At 40.7% G+C, this 27,949-nt stretch overlaps 1 protein-coding gene across 4 annotated transcripts in view; it reads left to right on the top strand.

Moving 5' to 3' along the window:
- Window positions 1-27,949, top strand: part of TRIM44 (tripartite motif containing 44) — a 113,978-nt gene that overhangs the window by 29,787 nt on the left and 56,242 nt on the right. For 3 of the 4 annotated variants that reach the window (XM_070383546.1, XM_005890909.3, XM_070383549.1), the window contains exons 3-4: window positions 14,857-15,096; window positions 26,165-26,184. In XM_070383546.1, the coding sequence (XP_070239647.1) occupies window positions 14,857-15,096; window positions 26,165-26,184 (260 nt within the window). The remainder of the gene's footprint in view (window positions 1-14,856; window positions 15,097-26,164; window positions 26,185-27,949) is intronic. The other variant, XM_070383547.1, reaches the window with a different exon arrangement.

Genomic DNA, 27,949 nt, shown 5'->3' with positions numbered 1-27,949 from the left:
GTTTTTGGAAGAGGGTGTTTGTGACATTGTACAGGAGACAGGGAGCAAGACCATCCCCAAGAAAAAGAAATGCAACAAAGCAAAATGGCTGTCTGAGGAGGCCTTACAAATAGCTGTGAAAAGAAGAGAAACAAAAAGCAAAGGAGAAAAGGAAAGATATACCCATTTGAATGCAGAGTTCCAAAGAATAGCAAGGAGAGATAAGAAAGCCTTCCTCAGTGATCAGTGCAAAGAAATAGAGGAAAACAATAGAATGGGAAAGACTAGAGATCTCTTCAAGAAAATTAGAGATACCAAGGGAATATTTCATGCAAAGATGGGCTCAATAAAGGACAGAAATGGTATGGACCTAACAGAAGCAGAGGATATTAAGAAGAGATGGCAAGCATACACAGAAGAACTGTACAAAAAAGATCTTCATGACCCAGATAATCACAATGGTGTGATCACTGACCTAGAGCCAGACATCCTGGAATGTGAAGTCAAGTGGGCCTTAAAAAGCATCACTACGAACAAAGCTAGTGGAGGTGATGGAATTCCAGTTGAGCTCTTTCAAATCCTAAAATATGATGCTGTGAAAGTGCTGCACTCAATATGCCAGCAAATTTGGAAAACTCGGCAGTGCCCAAAGGACTGGAAAAGGTCAGTTTTCATTCCAATCCCAAAGAAAGGCAATGCCAAAGAATGCTCAAACTACTGCACAATTGCACTCATCTCACATGCTAGTAAAGTAATGCTCAAAATTCTCCAAGCCAGGCTTCAGCAATACATGAACCATGAACTTCCAGATGTTCAAGCTGGTTTTAGAAAAGGCAGAGCAACCAGAAATCAAATTGCCAGCATTTACTGGAACATCGAAAAACCAAGTTCCAGGAAAACATTTATTTCTGCTTTATTGACTATGCCAAAGCCCTTGACTGTGTGGATCACAATAAACTGTGGAAAATTCTGAAAGAGAAGGGAATACCAGACCACCTGACCTGCTTCTTGAGAAATCTGTATGCAGGTCAAGAAGCAGCAGTTAGAATGGGACATGGGACAACAGACTGGTTCCAAATAGGAAAAGGAGTACATCAAGGCTGTATATTGTCACCATGTTTATTTAACTTACATGCAGAGTACATCATGAGAAACACTGGGCTGGAAGAAGCACAAGCTGGAATCAAGATTGCTGGGAGAAATATCAATAACCTCAGATATGCAGATGACACCACCCTTATGGCAGAAAGCAAAGAAGAACTAAAGAGCCTCTTGATCAAAGTGAAAGAGGAGAGGGAAAAAGTTGGCTTAAAGCTCAACATTCAGAAAACAAAGATCATGGCATGCGGTCCCATCGCTTTTTGGCAAAATGTTGGAGAAATAGTGGAAACAGTGGCAGACTTTATTTTGGGGGGCTCCAAAATCACTGCAGATGGTGACTGCAGCCATGAAATAAAAAGATGCTTACTCCTTGGAAGGAAAGTTATGACCAACCTAGATAGCATATTCAAAAGCAGAGACATTGCTTTGCCAACAAAGGTCCGTCTAGTCAAGGCTATGGTTTTTCCTGTGGTCATGTATGGATGTGAGAGTTGGACTGTGAAGAAAGCTGAGTGCCAAACAGTTGATGCTTTTGAACTGTGGTGTTGGAGAAGACTCTTGAGAGTCCCTTGGACTGCAAAGAGATCCAACCAGTCCATCCTAAAGGAAATTAATCCTGAATGTTCATTGGAAGGACTGATGTTGAAGCTGAAACTCTAATACTTTGGCCACCTGATGCAAAGAGCTGACTCATTTGAAAAGACCCTGATGTTGGGAAAGATTGAGGGCAAGAGGAGAAGGGGACGACAGAGGATGAGATGGTTGGATGACATCACCGACTCAATGGACATGAGTTTGAGTAAACTCCATTGGTGATGTTTGAGTAAACTCAGTTGGTGATGAACAGGGAGGCCTGGCATGCTACAGTCCATAGGGTCCAAAGAGCTGGACACGACTGACTGACTGAACTGAACTGAGACTAATCATAACTATCTTTTTATTAATGAGTACCCTGAAAACAGAAACTTTTGAGAGGCAGATAAGAAATAATGGAGGAAGATTTGTTTCATGGCTTTTGGCGGCCCGAAAAGAATTTTCGAAACTGTAGTTATTTAACAGGGCCTGTGGTTCTTAGGTTAGCAGATTGTTAGCTCCTTGAGGAGGTGTAGTAGGGTTTCAGTCAGCCAAAGAGAGCAAATATGATAGAGGCAAGCTGTGACGTTGAGGAGCTGACTCTTCCTTCAGACTCTGTGTAGGTGCTGAGGAGCGGAGTATGACCTGTCCTTCATGTGCTTTCTGTGCTTTGCGTCTATGTCATGGAAGTAGATTGTATCTAATCTTATCAAACTAGAAAAGGCTCCGTGACAATTTGACCATCTCCTGAAACTGAGGCAAGGAACCTCTGGCTTGACTCCGTCCTCTTCAGTGCTTAGGGTCTGTGAGGAAGTCCTTCCTGGGTTCCTTTGGGAAATTAGAATCTACTCCCAAGGGTGTGGGCTCTCTTTCTCTGGGAGAACTGACTGGAGCTGTGTATCTGTGAGAGCTCAGTGGGTACCAAAGGAAAAACCCACGATAAATGTTGCCACCAGGCTCCTCTGTCCATAGGATTCTCCAGGCAAGAATACAGGAGTGGGTTCCATGCCCTTTTCCAGGGGATCTTCCCAACCCAGGGATTGAATGCAGGTCTCTGACATTGCAAGGGGATTCTTTACCATTTGAGCTATGCAGGAAGCCCCTAAATGATCACAGTTACTGTTACCTGGGCCAGCAGAACAGTTCTACTGATACGTCTGGGTTCCCAGAAAGTACTAAGTTCTTCCCATGTATTATTTTGTATAAACGTCACAGAAATGTCTATGAGAGCCATATTACTAGCCCTATTTTACAAATGAAAAAACTTACCCCTTTCTGAGCTTCAGAAGCACAGAGTTAGCAGGGTCAACACTAAAAGCTGTCTCTATCCCCACAGACTCCACCAGCTTTACCATTCTGACCCTCTGTAGCAAAGAAGGCCCAGAAAACATGATCCCTGCATCTCAGTGTCCTTTCCTGAGGATTCCTGGTAGCTCGGGTTGTGTTGGTTTGGTGGTCTCTATGGTATGCAGATAGCCATGCATGTCTTTGCAGGAAAGATGTTTGGGTAGAGAACCAGAATGGAGGTGATGGGTGGGTCTTGTTTTGAAATTGCTTTCATCTTCAACAGATAAAATAGACTTTCTTTGTATATTTAAGTCTAAGAGGTTTAAAAATAGTATAATTTCTGTTTAGTTGCTCCTGAAACTTTCAGGGTCAGTTCCTACCTCCCACTTCCTAAACAATGACTCCTGAGGCAGAAGCCATCTGTCTGGTTTCTGTATATGTTAAGGTAGAAATAAGGCTAAAAACAAGGCGGAGTAGATGCTCTCACTCGTATTCATGTTTGTTACAGGTCTCTGGGGACCCATTCTTCTACTTTCACATTTCTACAGGGGGCACCCAGAATTTTTTTCTGTCCACTCAAGCCAAGCATTGCTCAGAAGCTCATGATTGCTTTCTCTGTTGCCACCCTGGAGTCAGGCAGAGAGAAGCATCTTAAGAGCAAGGAGCAGTATCATTGAGAGAGAGCCCAGCATCCCTCTTGAATTGTTCTCTGGTGCATCCAGTTCAGTGCCATGACACCAGGTTCCATGTCAAGTTCTCGTGGCACGAAATTCACAGCAGCCGACAGCATGAGCAAGCAGTCCTGGGAGGAGAGAGTACTTGCACTGACGCTGTAACTGCAGTGGTTAGCTCTCTGTCTCTCATGTCAGGCTGCTTGTCGGGCTGCGGTAACTGTCTCACAGGTGACTAGAGCTCACAGTTGCTGTCCCCGTCACAGCTGATTAGCAGATTCGGGTGTTTATTAGGATCTTTCCAGCACCAAGCCTCTAGAAAACATAGTCCTGAGTCTCTAACATTCTGTGTATGTGTGCGCTCATGTACATGTGTGTTTATGTATGTTCAGGAAAAACCACGAAAGGGAGAATATTCAGAAGAAGCCTATTGCCGGGTCTTATACGTGAAGCTGATAAAGAACAATAGAGTACTTAGGCTCAAGTACCCAAATTTATAATCTCAGGAAGAAGCACTCTAGCAGAAATAGAGGAAGGCTGGAGTATTCTAGCTGAAATATGGGGCTCCTATCCATGAGAATGTGATTCTGCAAGTCAAAGACACAAGCCTAGCTGAAGACTATGTAAGGCAAATCTAAGGTCTAGACACCCAAGAAGGAGAGCTTGAAGGACATATGTAGTTACCAAGTCTGAAAGGGTTAAGGTGGGATTTGAGGTCAAGATTGGGCTTCCCTGGAGGCTCAGAGGTTAAAGTGTCTGCCTGGAATGCAGGAGACCAGGGTTCGATCCCTGGGTCAGGAAGATCCCCTGGAGAAGGAAATGGCACCCTACTCCAGTACTCTTGCCTGGAGAATCCCATGGAGGGAGGAGCCTGGTAGGCTACAGTCCATGGGGTCGCAAAGAGTCAGACACGACTGAGCGACTTCACTTTCACTTTCTTTCACTTAGAAAGCCAAGGATTCTGGGCCAAGTGGAAATGAGAAAGGAGAAAAAGCTGGCTGAAAACAGGTTGGAGGTAGGATTGGAATCCTAAAGCGTTTCTTCAAATCACTCAGAAGCCCTTTGTGACTTAGAATTTTGTTTCAGAAAATCAGTGGTGCAAGTGAGAGTGGGGCTAGTTTAACGTAGGTGAGTCTAGGTGGGGATGGGGGTAGGTGGAGCTTAAATGGAGTGTTTGAGTCTAGAGAGTGGGTATAGTTATTTAGTGGGGAGTAATGGGAGAGGGTGCAAGAAAGGGGATTCCTTTGTGTAGTGGCAGGCTTCTTCAGCCAGCCTGTGGTGGAGAAACAGGTGTGGGATGGCTTCTGACACTTGGTCAGAAGGTATTGACTGCCAGTATGTGCCAGACCCTAAGCAAAGATGTCATAATTTTTTTCTCCAGATATTAAGTCCACCTGTTATCTAGTGGAAAAAATAAAACCTGACTCCAGAGTTGAAAGCCTGGGTGACTGCCTAAACTTTGATATTGTTAATGGGGAGAAGGGAACAGACAGGGTTTGAATGGAAGATATGAAAGAATAATGCTGTGTTTAGAAGACAGACGCAATCAAACTATGTGAGTTCAAGCTCCAGATTTGCCACCTGCTCCGTGTGTGAATTTGGGCAGTTTCTTACCCCCACTCAACCTCAGTTTCTTCATCTATAAAACTGAATAATAAGAATTGCTACCTCATGATATCACTGTGATGATTAATTGAAACAGCATGTAAAGTGCTTAGATTAGTGCCTAATATGTAAGTGCGCAAAAGGGTAGCAGTGACGATGAGGAGGACGAGGATTCCGTTTGATGCTTGATGCTTTAAGTAATAGGAAAGTATCCAGGTAGAGATACACATCAAAAGGAATTGTGAGACTGAAGACGTAGAGAGAAAACCCAGGCTTTGGAGCCATCTCCATTGAGGTGGTAGTTAAACTGCAAAGATGAGATGAAACTGATAAGGAGGAAGTGATGGAGAGAAAGCAGTTTTGCCTCCAGAGCACATTTCACAACGTCTGAAGACTCTTGTTTGCATTAATTGGGGATAGGGAGCAATGTATCATCTACTGCACAGAGCCAAGGGTGCTGCTTCATATTTTACAATGCACAGTTCATTTCCCCCCACAGCGAATACCAACAAGAGATGTAAGTTGTGCCAAGGCTGAAGAACCCTTGTAGTTTCCTCAGTCACAGTCGTCTGGAGAGTATGTGTAGTTTGTGGGGATGAAGCTGATAAACATAAAGCTAGGGAAGTCCAGGTCGCAGAAACCATGGGAGAAGAGAAATTAAAGACTGAGGGCTATCAGCAGTGGCATATGGTACAGAGAGGTCAGTCGTGAGAGCAGAGGGAGTCAGCAACCAGTAGAGTCGTCACTGCTGGAGGAGACCCGGAAGCAAGTTTTATGTGACTTTCTAAATAAGCTTGGTGGTTAAAGGTAGGAGAGAGGATGATCTCTTGAGAGGGCAGCTTTGCCATAGGAAAAGGGTTATTCTGCATTCCTCTTTACTTCTCAATTTGACTGTATCAGGCTAACAACGTCTAGGTCAGATTCCTACTCCTCTGATGCCCCCTCTTGTTTTAGCAACAAATATGATTAGAGGCAAATCTGGATTAGTGAATTAGTTCCAAGAGTGTAACATTTGTGCAGCTCTATCATTTTAGAGATAAAAGGGAGACTGAGTTTAGCTTTTCACTTTTAATAGCTCAGGAGCCTGAGGCCCTGAGAGATTCCCTGACTTATCCAAAGTCACGCAGCTGGTTAGTTCTTAAAGACAGACCTGAATGCCGTCCCGGCCGCTGATTTCCCATCGCAAGTGCTGTCTTCTGTGTCACGTTGCTTTCCAGTAGTCTCATCCTAGTTCTCAGAGGAAGGAGGTTACTAGATAGAGTGGTTTTCAGTGTGATGACCTAGATCAGGCTGACCTGCGGGGAATCTTTGCTCCATAGCTTACCTGCTGTGTAACACCAGACCAGTGACTTCGTCAGTGGGGCTTCAATTTCCCCTGCCCGTAAAATGAAAGTATTATCGCCTCCCTGAGGATTAAATCAGAAACACATCTGAGATGGCACTTGGAACACTGCTTGCACGTGGTCCCTCTTAACATCTTCATTATTATGATTCATAAGACCCTGTCTTTGTCACAGATTAAGGGGCAAGAGAATGTCCAGTGACAGAAAGCAGGCCAACATTAGACATGCCGTCTGAGTCACCCGGCCTTGCTCCTAACTCCGTCTCCTACTCTGCCATAAGAGCAGTGTAGTGAGGGTTTGTGTTGCTGTAGTTACACAAGGTCTTAAAGCAGATATCTTTCCACTGTATTGTGGTGATGTCTATATGTCATTGATGTGCCTGGTATTTCTCAAAAGTCAGTGACTTCACACTTCAGATCACTCACTGAATCAGCTAATTGCTGCTGCTGCTGCTAAGTCGTGTCAGTCGTGTCCGACTCTGTGCAACCCCTTAGACGGCAGCCCAACAGGCTCCTCTGTCCCTGGGATTCTCCAGGCAAGAACACTGGAGTGGGTTGCCATTTCCTTCTCCAATGCATGAAAGTAAAAAGTGAAAGTGAAGTCGCTCAGTCGTGTCCGACTCTTAGCGACCCCATGGACGGCAGCCCACCAGGCTCCTCTTTCCATGGGATTTTCCAGGCGAGAGTACTGGAGTGGGGTGCCATTGCCTTCTCTGAATAGATTTCCTTATACAGATTTTGTACATGTTTTGTTAGATTTATACCTAAGTCTTTCATTTTTGGGGTGCTAATTTAAATGGTATTGTGTTTTTAAATTCAAATTCCACGTTCATTGGTGGTATAGATAGGAAATTAATTGACTTTTATATATTAGCTTTATGTCTGGCAGCGTTGTTATAACTGCCTATTAGTTGGGGAACTTTTTTTTGATGATTCTTTCAGATTTTCTGCATAAATAATCATGTCAGTTGTGAACAGAGGCTGCTTTATTTCTGCCTTCTCAACCTGTAAACCTTTTATTTCCTTTTGTCTTTTGAAAAGGAGAAGTAAGATAAAACGTCCTTGTCTTGTTCTTGATCTTAGCTGGAAAAATCCATTTCTCACCACACAGTATGACATTAACTGTAGATTTTTTTGGTACACTTTTTTATGAAGTTGAGAAAGTTCTTCCCTATTTCTAGTCTGCTGAGAGTTTTTATCATACATGGATATTAGATCTTTTCAAGTGCTTTTTTTGTATCTATTGATATGGTCATGTGATTTTTCTTCTTTAGCCTGTTGACTATAGATTAGATGAACTGATTTTCAAATGTTGAACCAGCCTTGCATACCTGGGTAAATCCCTCTAAGTCATGGTATATAATTCCTTTTATACATTTTTGGGTTTGATTTGTTAATGTCTTATTGAAGACTTAACTTTCTTTGAGCCTTATTTCTTTTTAAAAATTACTCTTAAAGAAAAATTATTACACATTATTGTAGAAAATTTGAACTTAAAAGTAAAAAAAAAAAAAAAAGAACTCTTTATTCCAGCACTCAGACATAACCTGGTGGCTCAGATGGTAAAGCGTCTGTCTATGATGCGGGAGACCCGGGTTCGATCCCTGGGTTGGGAAGATCCCTTGGAGAAGGAAATGGCAATCCACTCCAGTACTATTGCCTGGAAAATCCCATGGACAGAGGAGCCTGGTAGGCTACAGTCCATGGGGTCGCAAAGAGTTGGACACGACTGAGTGACTTCATGTTAACGTTCACGTTCAGACGTAACCACTCTCCGACATTTTGATGTGTTTTTTTGCTGTTGTTGGTTAGTTGCCAAGTTGCATCTGACTGTGACCTCATGCCCGCCAAGCTCTTCTGTGCATGGAATTTCCCAAGCAAGAATCCTGGTGTGTGTTAGTCACTCAGTTATATCCGACTCTGCAACCCTGCAAACTGTAGCCTGCCAGTCTCCTCTATCCACAGAATTTTCAAGGATTGCAACCCACCCAATCCTGGAGTGGGCTGCAATTTCCTTCTCCAGGAGATGGTCTCAACCCAGGAATCAAACCTGCATCTCCTACATTGGCAGGCAGATTCTTTACCGCTGAGCCACCAGGGAAGCCATGTTTATTCTAGTCTTTATAATACAAATAATAACTGGAACAGTAAATATCATTATTACTTCATTGAGTGGATACTTGAAATAACTAAGTGCTAGCTGAGGTAGCGATCCCATGGTACTCTTAACAAAGTGAGGAAAGAAGGTAAAGAAGACACTAACGACTACTTTTGTCTAGAGGCTTCCAATGATGAGAAAAATGGTTTGGGAGGAGATTAAATGTTCATTTTAATAACCTTTTCACTATTCTTCTCAATAACCCATTGTGAAATCCAAGCAATCCAGGCTTCTAACCATTGTCAGGAAAATTTCTGTCATCTCTCAGAACGTTGGTAGTAGAATGTGGTTCATAGTTTTGAGTTGTTTTTTTTTTTTTTCATAGTTCTTATCTGCTATGCTTCTAAAAGTGTAGTGAAAGTGTTAGTCACTCAGTCGTGTCCAGCTCTTTGCCACATCATGGACTGTAGCCTGCCAGGCCCCTCTGTCCATGAAATTCTCCAGGCATGAGTACTAGAGTGGGTAGCCATTCCCTTCTGCAGGGAATCTTCCCAACCCAGAGATTGAACACGGGTCTCCTACATTGCAGGCAGATTCTTTACTGTCTGAGCCACAAGGGAAGCTTCTGTTAGATAACTTTCCAAGCCTTAGGAATGGACAGTTGTTTTTCATAAATATTGGTTATTCCCCTCATACACAAAAGACACAGGAGATGGGAGATCCAGGCATCCACTGAAAAGGACTCTGTCCTGCCTGCTGATGAAGCTCTTCCCTTGTCTGCCCTCACTGGAGCTTGGCAGAGGTTTGCAAGGAGCTCTCTTGAGGCAAAAATGCCAGAATAATCCACAGGCTATACTGGCAGCCTTAATTTTGAGATTCCCTACCTGGTACTTTCCGTGGACACTGGCATACTGAGAGGGTACTGTGTTTTGGGAGTGAGGACAGATTACAGCATTGAAAAAGTTCCACTGAAACCTTTTTTTCTTTTTGGAATGGGCTGCTTTAAAGTTATTTGCAGGAGATTTGACTAATAGAGCAAGTATTTCTGGAAGCTTCAATCAGGATAGACTCAGATGTGTTGCTTTTGTGTAGCTTCCTGTTCCTGACCCTGTTCCATCTTTCTCAGTTCATCTCAGCAACACTTTTCTGGAACAAATCTTTCTTAAGCCATCATGCTTTCTAGCTAGTATGCTTGTTGTTTTTATAATCTCCTATAATAAAAAGTAAATAAAACCTTGGTTTTATAGCTAATGAGGAGTTAATGACTTCCAGTTCATGTCAAACCCATTGAATAGTAGTGTTTCCAAGTACAAGCTCTTAATTCAGGGTTTTATGTGTTTAATTATGTATATATAAAATGCCAGTCTGCATACCTCTTGGGTCTGGTCTGGCTTAGAAATGTTAACTATAAGAGCATATAGAAAGTACCATGGGATGAGACTTAACTCTTCAAATGTACATCTTTCATCCCAAGATTCACTTTGGGGAAATAATGTCCTAGTGGGGATAATAACAGAAGCAACCTGTTAACAGCAGAAATATCTCAATTAAGAGGAAATAAATATGAAGAACTTGAAGCAGGCAGAAAGGGATCCTTGGAGGCAACATGTTACAGCAGAAGGTACCCCAGAGCTAGACCAGAGGAAAGTTGGTTTCTAAACCATACTTTGTGACTGTACCTCTCTGGGGCTTTTTTTTTCCCTCACCAGAAAGTTGGACTCAGCTCTAGTAAGAGCAATCAGATGTTTACTAGTTAGTTCTGACCATTCACAAATAAGCCACTTATTCTTTGATATTACAATGCTGTGTTCAAGTAATTTTAGAAAATGCTATTTTTTTTTTTCGAATACACCTATAAGAAAGATATATCAACTTGCGTATAACCTAGAGCTTTAAAGTTTTAACAACTTAGGGACCAATCAGTTGACCAAAGAGAGCAAACTCTTCTTATGGTTTCATTTGTGCAGGGGACCCAAGTTACTCAGGTGCGATTTTCCTGGAGAGCACCTCCAGTGCCCCCGGAAGCACTTCAGGGAGGAGGGGAGGTTTTTCTTTTAACCAGAGTGGTTTTACTTTGGGCTGTATTACACTTTGGGGTTCTGCATTAAGACTTTGTTTGGGGCAAGGGAAGTTCTGTGGCTTTAAAAAGGTGTGACCATTACTAGTAGATTCTATAAAAAGGAAACTTCTGCATCACCAGTCTTATCATTCTGTGATACATCCGGCCTTCTCTCTTCTTTGCTTATGAAGAACTTTCTCTTTTGACATAACTTGCGTGTAGTATAGTCAAGAGTATGAGACCATCACTGTCATCTTTGGGAAGCTGTAGGATAGAGGCTACCTAAATTCTAGGAAACCTACTAGAAATGATGTCAGTGGCTCCCAGCTATCAGTGCTGATGTGAAGGGCAGGTTGCTCCTGGAGAATTGTGAAGTTTATAGCAGGATGGTTTTGATGATGGGGTGATGAAACCTGAAAGGAAGTTTTGAAAGCTGTTTCATTTCTGCCATTGATAGGGGTCCTTTCTCCAGAGTACTCAACCTGTTAACCTACCAGTGGCCTAATCCCCCAGGGAGTCTCTCCTTTGGGCTCTAGATTTAAACGCATGCCATGACCCAGAAGTTTGTTCTTGCCATTTTCAACTAGGCTGGAGAATACCTATTGTTGATTAGTAGAGAATCAGAGTGAGAAGAAGGCATAAAGGTTTGATAAAGTATTCTGCCTTCAAATATTTGGCCTAATCTCTATAAAAATTAATTGCATAAAATAAAGGTTGAAAAACCTATGTAAAGTAAAGGAAAAGAGATAATTTAAATTTTAAAAACCATGATTTATTCACCTACTGCAATGTAGTCCCCACCTTTCCTGACTGTGATGTCAGCTTCTTAACTTCATATCACATGTGTATGTGATGTCTAGTGAGGTAGGTTCAGTTCAGTTCAGTTCAGTCGAGTCGCTCAGTTCATTTCGGTTCAGTCGCTCAGTCGTGTCCGACTCTTTGCGACCTCATGAATCACAGCACGCCAGGCCTCCCTGTCCATCACCAACTCCTGGAGTTCACCCAAACTCATGTGCATCGAGTCAGTGATGCCATCCAGCCATCTCACCCTCTGTCGTCCCCTTCTCCTCCTGCCCCCAATCCCTCCCAGCATCAGGGTCTTTTCCAATGAGTCAACTCTTCGCATGAGGTAGCCAAAGTATTGGAGTTTCAGCCTCAACATCAGTCCCTCCAATGAACACCCAGGACTGGTCTCCTTTAGGATGGACTGGTTGGATCTCTTTGCAGTCCAAGGGACTCTCAAGAGCCTTCTCTGTAGGTTACAAGTCAGTTTTTATTATGCTCTCCATTTTTAGTCACTTGGAAGAGCTTTTCTTAGGAATTTAAAAAGTTTATGCCTTAGTTAAAGATTTAGTCTCTAAAGAGAGGTCTTATAAGACTAAATTTATTTCAAGGGTAGGGATCCAGATTCACTGATAAATGATTACCATAAAGCATAACACCCTTGAAATATATACACTAAAAATAAAAAGGAATTATATAAATAAACACATCACAGTTCTCAATCTGATAAAGAACTTGGAGGGACATTAATAACATTTAACACTCCCTCTCCCCTTTTCTTTAGCACTGGGAGAGTACCTGCAAAGAGTATGTGAATTCATGAGGGCTTACGTCACCTGCCGTGGATATGGATATGTGTCCTGCAGGCCTTATTTTGCATTGACGTTTTTATGGCAGTGTTACAAAAGCTGCTTAAAATATCAAGCCTATTTCAGTTTTTAAGAGGCTAATAGAAAATGGCCTCATCTTCCTCTCCTTTAGTCTTTTTCTCTCCTAGTCTCCTTTTTAGGTTTTCCCAGTTTGACTTCCCTTCTGACAGACTGTTATAGTGAACAGAGCACCAGACTGGGAGCTAGAAGATTGGAGAACTCAGTGGCTCCTACAAGATTACAGCTGGGTCTGTTTCCTTATCTGTGAAAGACAGGGGTTCACTTAGATGACACTACTTTCTCTTTCAGCTTTAAAATTCTCTATTGGTTTTTGTACTTTTGTCTACTGTTCTGCCTCTTCCCTGTTTCCTACCTCAGCTACTCAATATGCATAGTTGTTTAAAAATACTCATAAAATAAACATGGTTATGAAGAAACATCAATAGGTGTAGTTGCTGGCAAGATATGGTATTTAGAAGTTCAGATTTGGTAGTTTCTCATTTTCTTTGCCTTATGCCCTAGCCAAATGCAGCGGAGTTATATTTTATTTATTCTACACAGTTGTTGCAAACTAAAACAATAATATATTTCACTCATCAGAGAGTAAAAATTTAGAGACTTGATATTATCCACTCTTGGGGGAAGTGTAGGAAAATGCATACTTCACACACTGTGGGAATGTAATTGGTGCATATTTTTGGAGGACATTTTGGTAGTATCAGTCAATAGTTTTAGAATATATATATATAAATTGATTCAGTGTTTCCAAAGGTTTCTAAAGAAATTCATATGCAAATATTAAGAGGTATAGCCATTGATGTTCATTGCTGTCCTGTTCATAAAAGCAAAAGTTTGGAAATATCTTGTATTTCTATTAAGAAGGGAAATATTTAATGGATATATTTATTCTTTTATCTCTCTATATATAGATGTCCATATCTATATATACCCATATCATACAGACATTAAAAATAATACAATGAATGAAGTTGTTCTGTATATACTAACTTTTTAAGTAGGAAATCAAGACACAGAACCATATGTTCACCATGATCCATTTACATAAAAGCAACGTAATTGTCTGTATGTGTACAGTATACTTTGTTTTACTGCGGTTCACTTCATTGTGCTTTGCAGACACCGTGTCTTACAAGTTGAAGGCTTGTAGCAGCCCTGCGTTGAGCAGTACTCTTTTCCCAACAGCGTATGCTCATTTTCTGTCCCTGTGTTCACGTTGTGGTAATTCTTGTAGCATATCAAACTTTTTCATTATTATTGTGTCTATTATGTTGTGATCTTTGATCAGTGATCTTGATGTTACCATTATAAAAAGTTTATGACTTGCTGAAGGCTCAAATGATGGTTAGCATTTTTTAGCAATGAAGTATTTTTAAATTAAAGTATATATATATTATTTTTGTAAACATAATGCTCTTGCATACTTAATAGACTACAGTGTAGTATAAATATAACTTTTATATGTACTGGGAAACCAAAAAATATGTGTGACTTTTTATTGTAATATTCACTTTACTGTGGTGGTCTAGAGCAGAACCTGTGTGTCTCCAAGGTATGCCTGTATATGTGTGTGTATGTATATATACACACACACACACATAATGACCAGAAAGGCATGTATAGACTGTTAACTGGAGAAGGAAATGGCACCCCACTCCAGTACTCTTGCCTGGAAGATCCCATGGACGGAGGAGCCTGGTGAGCTGCAGTCCATGGGGTCGCTGAGAGTTGGACACAACTCAGTGACTTCACTTTCACTTTTCACTTTCATGCATTGGAGAAGGAAATGGCAACCCACTCCAGTGTTCTTGCCTGGAGAATCCCAGAGATGGGAGAGCCTGGTGGGCCGCTGTCTATGGGGTTGCACCGAGTTGGACACGACTGAAGTGACTTAGCAGTAGCAGCAGACTGTTAACAGTAATTACCCACTGAGGAGGAAAATGGTATTGGGAAAGAGAGAGAAGAATTTCTCTCTCTCTCTTTTAATATACACAAAGAATCTGTCTGCAATATAGGAGACATGGATTCAGGCCTGGGGTGGGGAAGATGCCCTAGAGAAGGAAATGGCACCCCACTCCAGTATTCCTGCTGGAAAATCCCATGGACAGAGGAGCTGGAATGGCTGCAGTCCACGGAGTCACAAAGAGTCAGACACAACTGAGCAACTAAACAACAAGAACAGTACCTATTAAATTTTTAAGAAGTAATTATGTATTAATGATATGAAAACAAAAAAGTAAAAAGGAAGGACAAGGAGTCACTTCCTAAAGAATGAAAAAAGCAGAAAGAGTAGCAGGAAATTCATCAACAATATCTGAGAAACATAGTTCAGAGGATATTCCCAAAACTTCGGGATCGGATAGGACCCACGGTTTGTGTTTTGGCCAGGGCTACCTAGCATTTAGAATAATAGCCCTACTCTCCCATTTCTTTGCATGTCCAACGCATTCTGACTTGTCTTTGTTCTGTAGGTAACCCGGGACCAGATGAAGATGTTTATACAGCAAGAATTTAAGAAAGTTCAAAAAGTGATTGCGGATGAGGAGCAGAAGGCCCTTCATTTAGTGGACATCCAGGAAGCAATGGCCACAGCTCATGTGACTGAGATACTGGCTGACATCCAGTCCCATATGGATAGATTGATGACTCAGATGGCCCAAGCCAAGGAACAACTTGATACCTCTAATGAATCAGCTGAGCCAAAGGCGGAGGTAAAGGAGAATGCCTATAATAAACCAGTAGCATGAAAAATAGGCAGAAACTGACTGCCCTATTTGTTAATTATGGAAATTCCCCCATTTTAGTCCCTAAACATGAATGGATTGAAAGCTTCAATAGGACATAAGTGTTTAGACTGGTGTATAAACCAGTTTGGAGATGTTGGCTGCTCGGGCCTGCACTCAAAAACTACTGCTGCTGCTAAGTCGCTTCAGTCGTGTCCGACTCTGTGCGACCCCATGGACGGCAGCACACCAGGCTCCCCTGTCCCTGGGATTCTCCAGGCAAGAACACTGGAGTGGGTTGCCATTTCCTTCTCCAATGCATGGAAGTGAAAAGTGAAAGTGAAGTCGCTCCGTCGTGTCCGACTCTTAGCGACCCAATGGACTGCAGCCCACCAGGCTCCTCCATCCATGGGATTCTCCAGGCAAGAGTACCGGAGTGGGGTGCCATTGCCTTCTCCAGCGCACTCCAAAACTAGGCCTAGCAAAATATGTGTACACTGTGCCTTAAAGGAGTGTAGTCAATGGGGCAGATACTGTTCCCAGGTAATGAGGGAAGCCAGAAATCAGAGCCAGAGAAGAGGACAATTGACAGATATCCAGTGATTAAATGAGCCTATAGATATAGTCACCGTGGGGATGAGAACTGGGCTGAATGAGAATGTCAGGAAGTGAGCATAAAGCAGGCCAAAATAAAAGACTGGACTCATTTTGTGAATAGTGAAAGGTGTCTCCAGCTGGTCTTTTTATGAAGCTAATTGCATAAATTGGGGGCGTGACTGTTGGATTGAGGGGCATGTGGGCTCAGGCATTGTGAGGATCAAAGACAGCAATGAAAGACTCAAGGTAAATGTTAAGTGACAGTTTTAGTCACTACATTCATTGTTATTTTGTAACAATAATAAAAGAATCTTAAGACATTTTGCCAAACAACATATTCAGGCATTTAGAATCTATTGTTAAAAAAAAAAAAAAATAAGGTGGCCACTCTTTTAAATGCATGTGCTCAGTTGCATCTGACTCTTTGCGACCTTGTGGACTATATCCTGCCAGGCTCCTCTGTCCATGGAACTTTCCAGGCAAGAATACTAGAGTGGGCTGCCATTTCCTACTCCAGGGGATCTTCCAGACCCAGGGACTGAACCCACATCTCTTGCAACCCCTGCATTGGCATGTGGATTCTTTACCACTAGCACCAGCTGGGGAAGCCCACGTGTAAAACTTATATTTCAGCCACTGGAGAGAGGCCACTGTTGATGAGGTTTCATACCATTATGTTGAAAATTCTGGTTAAGCTTATGCCAAGTAGGTTTAGGGCAGGCCTTTCTAGAAGAACACCTAGGAGAATCCCGTGAACTTTCTAGTATACCTGCTAACTCAGTGAGCTCAGCCTTAACGTATAATTTTGCCTTGGCCCAGGAGAGCCCAGCCACAGAATAATGCAGCCATTAAAGCAGCCAGGGTACATCTAGGAGGCGGGTACTGCTGGTGTCGTCCTGACGGGAAACGTAAGAGACCATTGTTTGACTCATCTAGAGTTCTTGATTAATTTTCATCAGTGTGTGAACGGAAGAGAAGAGCGCTTGTTCTTTTCATTTCATCCTCCCCAGAATTAACAAAGTGTGTACCTAAATACAATTCTAGATAGATGAGAGAGCATGTTATATTTATCATTTCATTTAATCCTTATTTCAGTGTTCATTGTATCCATTTTACAGATGGGCTGTTGAGATGCCAAGAACTGTAGACACTGACCGGGTGTCATTTAGTTAGCAGAAAAGAGCCAGGATTCAGTCCATCCTGTTCCCATGCCTGTGCTTTTCCCTACCATCTGCCAAATGTCCTGTTTATATCTGTGGGAAGAATAAGGAGAATCAGTGTCCTGGACCGCTTTGCATTCCTAAGACCCTTTACTCTGTGGAAATGCTCACTGTGTGTCTTTTTTAAAATTAATTATAAATAATAATAAATTTATTTTTAAGTAAATTTATTTAAAATTTTTCTTTAATAATGGAGTGGACTTTGTGTCCAAAGTCCAAACAAACAAAAGGTTCAGCCTTAAGAGATCGTTGACATAACTCTGTCCCCAGTTCAGCTCAGATTGGACCCTTCACATTCTGTGTGTAGATTTTTTTTTTTTCAGAAATAAAGATTCAATTTTGAAGAAATCGCCCTCTCTTTTATTTTCATTTCAAATAAAGAATTTAGCCCTTCGCCAACATTAATTGTCCTTTAACTACTTGAGTAGCTCAGTTTCACTATGCTTGTTAACTCTGATGGAATGGCTCTTAGGGGTGCAAAGATGACAAGCCCTAAGGACCAGGCAATGGACATAGTAAGCTATTAAAAATGAGAAGTAGCATACATCTGGCTAAAGCATTTACACAAAGCTGTTATTCTCTAATAGCCGCTCATTCCAGCTAATGTGGTAACTTACTGATCAGAGCAAATTTCCAGTACCTCTCTTTCACTCAACAGAGGAATTATTTCTTCTCTTTGCATTGTATAGGTTTTTAAAATTTTCCTGAATTTTTATTTTGATCAGAAAATCTTACCCAACCCTTTATTATGAAAAATTTCATAACATTTGCTATATATAGCAAAGTTGAAGGAATTTTATAGATAACACCCATATACTTGCACCAGGATTCTGCCATTAACAGTTTACTTCACTCGATTCATTTTATGTATATAGCCATCTTTCCAACCTTCTATCCTCAGTTCTTGTTCGCATTTAAAAACAAATTGCACGTCTGGTTCCGAACAAGATGGAGTAAATGCATTTTCATTGCACTCATTCCCACCGATCACAGCAGAAATTCCTAGACAAAATTCTGAGTCACCTACCAGAAGATTCTCAAAAGTGGAGAAAAGATGGCAGACTGACCAGGGATCTTGGGATATGAGGAGCCACACCACAATGATTTCCTTGAGGGGAACGGAGGCAGGGTTCTTGCTTCCTATATATCCTGGCCTGGGTGTTCTGCAAGCTAGAAATACTAGTGAGCACAGACAAAAAGAACATCTCCAAGAGAAAACCTGCTCTCTAGCCAAAGGACTTGGTAAAGGGCAGTTCAACTGAAGAGAAATCCTTTAATCATTTCTGCCTATTCTGGATGAATGGGCATGGTGTTTATAATAGTGACTTTAAAATTCTGATCTGATAATCCCTAATACTGTGTCTTCCTGTTGTGGAAGGCACCATGAAAAAAGCTGCATCCTTTCCCAGCCCCAACTGATACCACAGTAGTGGAGCCAGTGAGGGAAACCCTATTTTACACCCTCACCCAAAGTAATGGGGTGTCATTTTTTCTCCATGGAGTCTTTAGGTAAAAGTTTGTATCTATCCCTCACAGTAATTAAGTAATGCCTACCTCCTATGGAGCCTGAAGGTAGAACTCTGACTTCTACCACTCCTTTGCAATAATAGGAAGGAAATAGCAAACTATCCCCTGTGGGGTTCTCTGGTGGCTCAAATGGTAAAGAATCCACCTGCAATGCAGGAGACCTGGGTTCAATCCCTAGGTCGGGAACATCCTCTGGAGAAAGGAATGGCTACCCACGCCAGTGTTCTTGCCTGGAGAATTCCATGGACAGAGAAGCCTGGCAGGCTATACTCCATGGGGTCTCAATTGAGTGACTAACACTTTCATTTTCATATCGTCCCTTCCATGTGGGGACTGTAGTTGGAGATTTAACGTCTCCCTCTCACCCTGCATTAACTAGGCAATGCCCCTCCCCAGCTGACTCAGAGGGTGGAATCATACCTTCCCCTTTTACTTGGTAGTGATGAGCTGGTTCCCCTCCTCCTCCTGAGCTAGCACTGATGGAGACTAGACTGGAGCTCTGTCATCTGAAGGAAGCGACCAGAATGGCACTGCAGAAGTTTAATAAACTCAAATGACATGTGAACTATAAGCCATACAAGTGATCTAGGAAATGTGTTCTGAACCTAAATAGGTTGACAGTCTGCTAGAATAGAAGATATAATTAGTAACCGGATCTTATAATGTTTAGGATATAGTCCATAGTACTCATTATACCAAGAACCAAAGAAATCTCAATTCTAATGAGAAAAAAATCAGGAGATGGCCACACCAGGAAGACACAGTACTAGGGATTATCAGACTAGAATTTTAAAGTCACTATTATAAAAATGTCTCAATAAGCAGTAACAAATGCTGGAAACAAATGAAAAATATTTTAAAATCTCAGGAAAGAAATATTAATACAAGATATAAAGAAGGACCAAATGAAAGTTTAAAGCTGAAAAATACAATGACAGACATGAAAAATTCACTAGACTGGCTCAATGGCAAATAGGAAATGACAGAGGAAAGAATCAGTGAATTTAAGACACATCAATGGGCACTCAATCTGAACAAACAAGAAAAAAGATTGAAAAATAATTGAATTGAATCTCAGAGATCTGTGGGACAATAAAGAAAGCTCTGACATGTATGTCACTTGTCCAGCAAGAGGAGGAAAAGGAATTTCTAAAATTTGGTTGAAAAAATATAAACCCAGATATTTAAGAAACCAGATGAACCCAAGTGAGATAAACCTAAGAAATCCATACCTAGACTCATCAAAATCAAACTTCCAAAAACTTAGGACAAAGAAAACATCTTGAAATCAAAGAGAAATGACATTAGACATGGAAACAATAATTCAGATGAACATGGTTAGAAGTAAGATTTTTTTTTTATATCCACTGAAATTATTAAGTGAATCTCTTCCATTCTGGTGTGATGGCTGATTACTTTGGTTAATTTTACAATGTTGAATCTTGCATTGCAATACTAAACCTTGCATTCCTGAGATAAACTCCCACCTGGTCATTATGTATTATCTGAGTTCAATTCATTAATATTTTGTTAAAGAGTTTTATGTCTGTGTTCAGAGAGAGATGTGAGGTGAAAGTGTTAGTCTCTCAGTCATGTCCAACTCTTTGTAAACCCATGGACTGTAGCCCACCAGGCTCCTCTGCCCATGGAATTCTCTAGGCAAGAATACTGGAGTGGGTAGCCATTCCTTTCTCCATGGGATCTTCCTGACCCAAGGATTGGACCTGGATCTCCTGCATTGCAGGCAGATTCTTTACTGTCTGAGCCACCAGGGAAGCCCCCTTCAGAGAGGGATATTCATTTGTAAGTTTATATTTTTATAATGTCATTGTCAGGCTTTGGTATTAGGATAGTGCTGGCCTCAGAAAACAACCTGAGAAGTTATTTCCTCCTCATCTATTTTCTGGAAGAGTTTTTGTAAGATTGGTGTTATTTCTTCCTTAAATATTTGGTAGAATTTATAAGCAAGACCATCTGTCGTAGAGTTTCTTTATGTGAAGGTTTCTGATAGCCAATTCAATTTCTTTGATGTAGACCTAGTCAAAATTTTTCATCTCACATTGATTTGAAATGTTAAAATTGGTTGTAATTTTCAAGAAACTTGTCATTTTCACCTAAGTTGTTTTAGTTTTTAGTATAAAGTTGTTCACATATTTTCTTATATTTTTTAATTGTCTATAGTCTCTAGGGACAGAGGAGCCTAGTGGGCTGCCGTCTATGGGGTCGCACAGAGTCCGACACAACTGAATCGACTTAGCAGCAGCAGCAGTCTCTAGAATAGTAATCCATCTTTCATTTCTGATACTGATAATTTGTGATTTTCCCTCTTTTATCCTTAATCAGTCTAACTTATATTTTATTAATTTTATTAGTCTTTTTAAAGAACTGACTTTTGGATTTGCTAATTTTACTCTTTGTTTTCTATTTTACTTGCATCTGCTTTTTTCCTACTTATTTTGAGTTTACCTTATTCTTTTTTCTGTCTAAGTAGATTGTGGATTTTACTACTTTCTTCTTTTATGTAAATTTTTAGAGCAATACATTTTCCTCTAATCACTGTTGAATCATACAACTTGGTTATGTTGTGGTTTCTTTATCATTCAGTTTGAAATATTTTTTCATTTACCATGTGCTTTCTTCTTTTTGTTCATTGATTATTTGGGAGGATATTGTTTAGTTTCTAAATATAGGGTATTTTCCTACATACCTTGTTATTTCTAGTTTAGTTTCATTGTCAACAGAGAACCTATTCTGAATGATTTCAATCATCTAACACTTATTGAGGCTTGTTTTATGACCAGTCATATGGTCTTTCTTGTTGAATGCATATGCACACCTAAAAAGAGTATATATTCTGTAGTTTGAAGTGTGGTGTTCTTTAAATAGCAATTAGGAGTTCAGAAAATTTATGTTTTTACTGATTTTTATGTCAAATTCAATCTATTGCTGAGAGAGGGATGTTACATTTCAAGTATGATGAGGGATTATCTATTTCTTTAATTCTGTCAACTGTTCTTCAGATATTTTGAAGCTCTGTCACTAAGCAAACACGTATTTATGATCGTTGTATCTTCCTGATGAACCAGTCCTTTAATCGTTATGAACATTCCCTTTTTCTCTGTTAATGCTCTGTCTTGATATCTATTTTATCTAATGTTAGTAAAACCAGTTTAGTGTTATGCTTACTGTTTTTGTGGTTTATCTCTTTCCATTCATTTGCTTTCAATCTGTCTATATTGTTAACTTAATGTCTCTCATAGACAACATGTAGCTGGGTCTTAGTCATTTATCCATTCTGGTAATCTCTATGTTTTAGCTGAAGTGTAATGTCCATTAACATTTGATGTTATTATTAATATGGTTAAATTTAGGTCTGCATTGTATGATTTGTTTTCTGTTTTTGTTCTTCTCATTGTCTTTTCTTGCTTTCTTTTGGATTTTGAAACATTTCCTTGAATCCCATTATAATATATCCATTGGCCTTCTAGCTCTATTATTTTGCATTATTTTTTAGTGTATCCTTAAATTTTCAGTTTACTTAAAATTAATTTTAAACCGCTTCACATAAAGTGTAGAGAGCTTGAAACTATATAGGTCAACTGACCCTCTTTCCATATCCTTTATGTTATAGTTGTCATATGTATATAATTTATGTATGTAATAAACACTGCAAGACCTGTAATTTTAGCTTAAAACTGTGCTTTTAAGGAAGTTAAGAAGGAAAAAGATAATTTCATGTCGTGTGTGCTTGTGTGTATGTATGTAGAGTTTTTAAGCAATTTTGTAGTAATAGTTGCTTAACTCTAAATTTAAAGTTATTAATATAAACTTAAAGCAGTTAATTTTATAGTATTAAAAATTATACCTCAATAAAGCTGATAAAAACAATGTCTAGGTGTCCTACCTGCCCAAGTGCTATTTGCTTTTTTTCATAAAGATTATTCTAAAGCCAGAAAATTATTTGCCAGTATAATATATAGCCAGCAAAATATATAGCCAGTATATTTTATTTGATTCCAACTTAAGGCCTTTTCTTTGAGAGTTTGAGTTTGCTCTTTGGAGTGGAATGTGCTATTTCCAAACCATACTCATACTGTTTCACTTACAAGGTTCAGTTTCAGTCTCTTTTTAAGTGAGGAGGATAACATTTGAAGAAAGTTGAATGTAGAATCCTTTTTTTATACCATTTTTAAACTGAAGTGTAGTTTACAATGTTATGTTTCAGGTGTATGTCAAAGTGATTCAGTTATATAAATATATCAAATTTATATATATAAGTATGATATATTTATATAACTGAATCACTTTGATATATATACACACATATATGTTTATATATATATATTCTTTTCCAGATTCTTTTCCATTATACATTATTATAAGATATTCAATACAGTTTCCTGTGCTATACAGTCAATCCTTATTTTTTATCTATTTTATATATAATAGTATATATCTGTTCCTAGAGTAGGAAATGACAACCCACTCCGGTATTCTTGCCTGGCAAATCCCTTGGAAAGGGAAGCCTGGGCAGGCTGTGGTCCATAGGTCGCAAAGACTCAGACACTACTGAAGCCACTTAGCATGTATGCAAGTATGCATCTGTTTATTCCAAACTTCTAATTTAGGCCTCCCCAGCCCTTTACCATTTGGCAACCATAAGTTTGTTTTCTATGTCTGTGAGTCTTTTTCTGTTCTGTAAATAAGTTCATTTGTACCACTATTGAAGAAAACTTTCCTAGTGAGGCTTGACCTTTAAGGATGGGAACTAACTCTCAGAACACTGCTGCTGCTGCTAAGTCCCTTCAGTCATGTCCGACTCTGTGCGACCCCATAGATGGCAGCCCACCAGGCTCCCCCATCCCTGGGATTCTCCAGGCAAGAACACTGGAGTGGGTTGCCATTTCCTTCTCCAATGCATGAAAGTGAAAAGTGAAAGTGAAGTCGCTCAGTCGTGTCCAACTCTTAGCTACCCCATGGACTGCAGCCCACCAGGCTCCCCCGTCCCTGGGATTCTCCAGGCAAGAACACTAGAGTGGGCATTTCAGGTAGTGGGAAGAGAGTGGGCTCACCTTTTACTAGCAAGATTACTAATCCTCTGAACGTCTGCTGACCTGTTCAGAATTGCCTTATATGTGTGTGCATTTGTTCTTGCGTTCATCTATTCATTTCTTCAAAAGTGAGACTCTCACCCTGTTTTTCCTGTGCTTTGTGATAGTGATTTTTGTTTTGTTAAAAATAATCACCTAGCTATAGGCAGCAGAAATGGATGAATGAAAGCAAAGCCCATCTTCTCTGTTCTTTCCCACTATCCCTAGAAATGTTATCCAATAACATTTCGGAGAAGTACAATAATGACCACCATTTGTTGAGCACTTACACTAGACACTTGCTTAATGTTTTATACACATTTTCTCATTTAATGAATCCATGTAGCCACCCCTTGAGGTAAGAATTAGGATTTCCATGTGCAGATGAGGAAACTGAACCTTGGAAAAGTTAAGTAAACTGTCAAAAGCCTCACTGTTGGAGTTGACGAACCAGAATTCAAAGCCACATTTCTCTAACTTAGAAAGCCTGTCTCTTGACCATTATACCAAGATGGGTGATTGTGAAGACTTCCTCTGAATCATGGAAGGAAGTCTGGATACTTTTTTCCTTACAGTTCTCCTAGATAATTATGTTTTAACACCCGAAGATAGTTGGAAAATTGTGTTGAGGTTTAAGTATGTCATTGATAGTTATGTAGCTCATATTAAATTTAAATTATATGGATTTTTTTCACTAGATTACAGTTCCCATAAGACATGCCAGTCAAACAAACCACAAGTGAAGGTTTCCACCACCCCTGTACCCTCCTTCCACCACTTGCCCCAGTTCTCATTAGATGATTAGCACCCTCAGCAAGAGTGCAGATTCTTAACAGTCTTCTAAAAATGCCTTTTTGTATCCAGCCTCCATGCACAATCTGTTCAGAATCCCTTTCTGACCGCAGGTGTCCTTGAGAGGCTTGCGCGCTGGCAGTGTCCCGTCACCTCTGATGCATTCCCAGCCCCCCAGCCCACCCACACCACTGCCACCCCCGCGTCTCCTGCCCAAGACTCGCACATACACAGCCCCGTTCTCTAGTTTCACAGAACTCAAAGTTCCTTAAACCTGCATTTTATAAACCGCGGTGGCTTTGCTCTTGCTATTCCAGTGCCCTCCCTGTTTATCTTCTGTTCTCAACCTGGGAAAGTCCTTCTTATTCCCCAAGGGGCGGTATAAATGCCACGTTCTCCGTGGGAGCCTTCTCCCCCTTCTCCGGGAGAGGCTGTGTTTATCACTTCTCTTCTGACTCTCCGAGCATTCCGTGTATGTCTTTGGTAGCACCCGTAAGACATTTAGGCGTAGTTCACTTTCTATCTAGTTCCCCTGCTCCGGAATGGGAGCTCCTAGAAGGATCGATCAGGATGGGTTTTTTGTCTGTTTTCTTCAGTGCCCTGAGGTACGAGCTTCCTAATGAATCACACTGAATCCTTAGTGATGTTGATAATAACCTTTATTACATGCATTCTGTGTGTTAGGCACTGTGTTTGACATTTGTACACATTATTTCATTTAATTTCATGCTTACCCTATATTATAAAGACAATTTTTACCCCTATGTTACTAATTAGAAAATTGAAGTTAAGAAAGGCAAAATAATTTGACCAGGGTAGGACAGCAAGCAAGTAATGGAGTGAAGATTTGGACCAAGTGTCTGACTCCAGAGCTCATTCTCCTTTATACCTATAAGATCAATCAGTCAATCTATCCATTAATCAAAAAAGTTCCTGGGGAGTTATCTCCAACCAAGAGATACAGTCTCTATTGACTGTATGACTAAAGAGGAGGACATCAAAGATACTCTGTCACCAGAAGGATAAATGAGGTCCCTTGGAGAAGGCTTGAGTGTCATTTGAAAAATCTTGTTTGGTCACAAAAAGAGGCTCAAAGAAATCTGCTGTGATCACTAATAAAGTTAGGCTCACAGAATACAGTACCTGGAAAAATCACCATCACACATTGCTTTTGTAAAGAGTGGATGAGAAGTAGAGAAATGTCATTGTTTGGCTGGAGAATGGTGTGGCTCATCAAATGCCAGAACTGTCCTTTTACAAAGAAGATCAAGGTCCTGAGTAATTAGCTGGCTTGCCCAAGGGCTCACAGCTAATAAATAACGGAGCTTGGACTAGAATTCCAGTTTCCCGAGCCCCGGTTTAGAGCCTTGAGCACATAGTGTGCTCCCTATTAGAGCTTCTGTGTTCATGTTTGGAGGGAAAGGATGCCAGGCTGAGGCTGAAGTGTGCCTTTGAGGGGAACAGCTTGATTCTTTTGGAGCTGGTCAGCTTTTGCCTGAGACCTGCTGCTATTTTGGGCTCTCAGTTTGCTCAAAACTAAATACTGCCAGCCATACAAATAAAAGGCAAGGCTATTAGTTAGGCCTCCTAGGTCTGTGCATTCACTTCTCTGCTTGCAAGGGCAAATTATTAGTTCATCTCTGCTGGGCAGTTTGAACATAGGATTATATTAGCCCATGTCTTAGCACTTAGATGTCGACTAGCTTGTCTCTGTTGCAATAAATGTATAAGCTTTGCTTTCAGATTGGGAGAGAAGAGGGAAAACAAAAAAATCTCCATCAGTCTCTACTGATCCTGATTTCTTATGTTGTTTCTTTCTGTTTCTTTCAGGGCGACGAGGAAGAACCCGGGTAAGATCACATTACTGTGGTTTGTGTGTTCTCAGAATTGAAGTAGAGTGACATTTGTGGCCTTTGAAGGCCCGTGAAATATGACCAGCCAAGGAACAGCACAGATAAGGGATCTCCATCTTAAGCCAGGGGCTTTGAAGATCTTATTTTGTAAGATTCCCATCTCCCTCCCCATCTATGCTATTTCCTGTCTGTAACCTTCAGATAAAGATAAGCTTTAAAGTATACAATGATAGTAACTCTGCTTTATTCTGTAGCACATTCCGAATACCTTGTTAAGACCAGTAGGTACTATATTTAAATGGTAATTAGGTATCAGGTGGACTGAATAGATAAACTTTTGCATTGTTCTTTCTTGATTGGAATTGGATTGCCTTTTTTTTTTTTTTAATGGACTCTGGATCCAATATTCTTTATTTCTGACCCATAACAGCCTTGTGTCTGACTCAAGACACCAATACAGTGAACCCAAGGTCATAGGTGTACAACACTTTGTTTAGGAAGAAAAAAATGCTTCTTTGTGCTGTTGTTTCACCACATGAGATTTAAAAGTGCATTTTTTCATTGCCTCTGCCTCTCAGTGAACCTGGACTTTAGTTTACTTACCTTTGCTTCTTTCTGCTCAGCAGTGAGCAGAGGCTCTAGGCAATGCTCTACCTCTGCTGTGAACACAATCAAGGGGCATTTGTACAAAGTAAAATGCAATGTCCAGATGGCCCCCTCAGTCACATAGGATCCAGGACGGTTAAGGCTGGGAGTTGTCAGAAAGATCATCCAGGCCACTGCTATTCAAACTTTAGTTTTAGTAGAAACAGCTTTTTTTTCAGATGGGCCTTGGGTAGAGTGTATACAAAGCATTTTTTGTCTGGTTAAAGTTGGGGCCACATCTACTCGTGAAACTTCTCTATTCCTTACAGTAGACCCTGAGGGGCTGGTGCACAAACCTAGGGTTCCTGAGAATTCAGTTTGAAAGTCACTCATCTAATGCAAGCCTCTCATTGAAGGAAGCTAAATGAGCTTCTGAGCCAGGATTTGGTCCTTCTTTGTTCTTATTTACAAATACAATTCCTTCTTTTTCCTTTCTCCCTCCACCCATCCTGAGCCCCTGTCTTAGTGCCAAATGTTATCCCACATCTGTATTCCCTGCTGCTTCCTTCCTTGGGATTGTAGTTCTCAGCCTCAATCTCGTTCCTTGTCCTCTGTGGCCAGTGGAGCCCCCACTCTAAGCCCAGAGAGCTTCAGGGGGTCCCTTCAGGCCAATCCTCCAGCCATCCTCAGGAACAGGCTCCCTTTATATTGCGGTTCATTTCTTTCCTTCCTTCCTCTCGCCCTCTCTCCCACTCTCTTTTTCTCATGACCCTACTGTGTGTCAGGCACTGTGCTATACACTGAGCATATGTGAAAACTAAGACAGACATGGTCCCTGGCCTTGTGCGTCCTGAGTCTAGTAGGAGAGACAAGCACATGACTGGGCACTTATAGTCTGGAGGAAGTGCTATGATTAAGTGAAGTTTAGGCTGCTTTAGGAAGGGCTCCTGAGACAGTCTTGGAGAATAAAGGGCGGCTCACTATACAAAAAAGATCTTCACGACCAAGATAATCACGATGGTGTGATCACTCACCTAGAGTCAGACATCCTGGAATGTGAAGTCAGGTGGGCCTTAGAAAGCATCACTACGAACAAAGCTAGTGGAAGTGATGGAATTCCAGTTGAGCTATTTCAAATCCTGAAAGACGACGCTGTGGAAGTGCTGCACTCAATATG

The sequence above is a fragment of the Bos mutus genome, chromosome 15, assembly GCF_027580195.1.
Source record: "Bos mutus isolate GX-2022 chromosome 15, NWIPB_WYAK_1.1, whole genome shotgun sequence".
NCBI classification, from domain to species: domain Eukaryota; kingdom Metazoa; phylum Chordata; class Mammalia; order Artiodactyla; family Bovidae; genus Bos; species Bos mutus.
The sequence above is the reverse complement of the archived record's forward strand: the minus strand, read 5'-3'. Positions and strand labels throughout refer to the sequence as shown.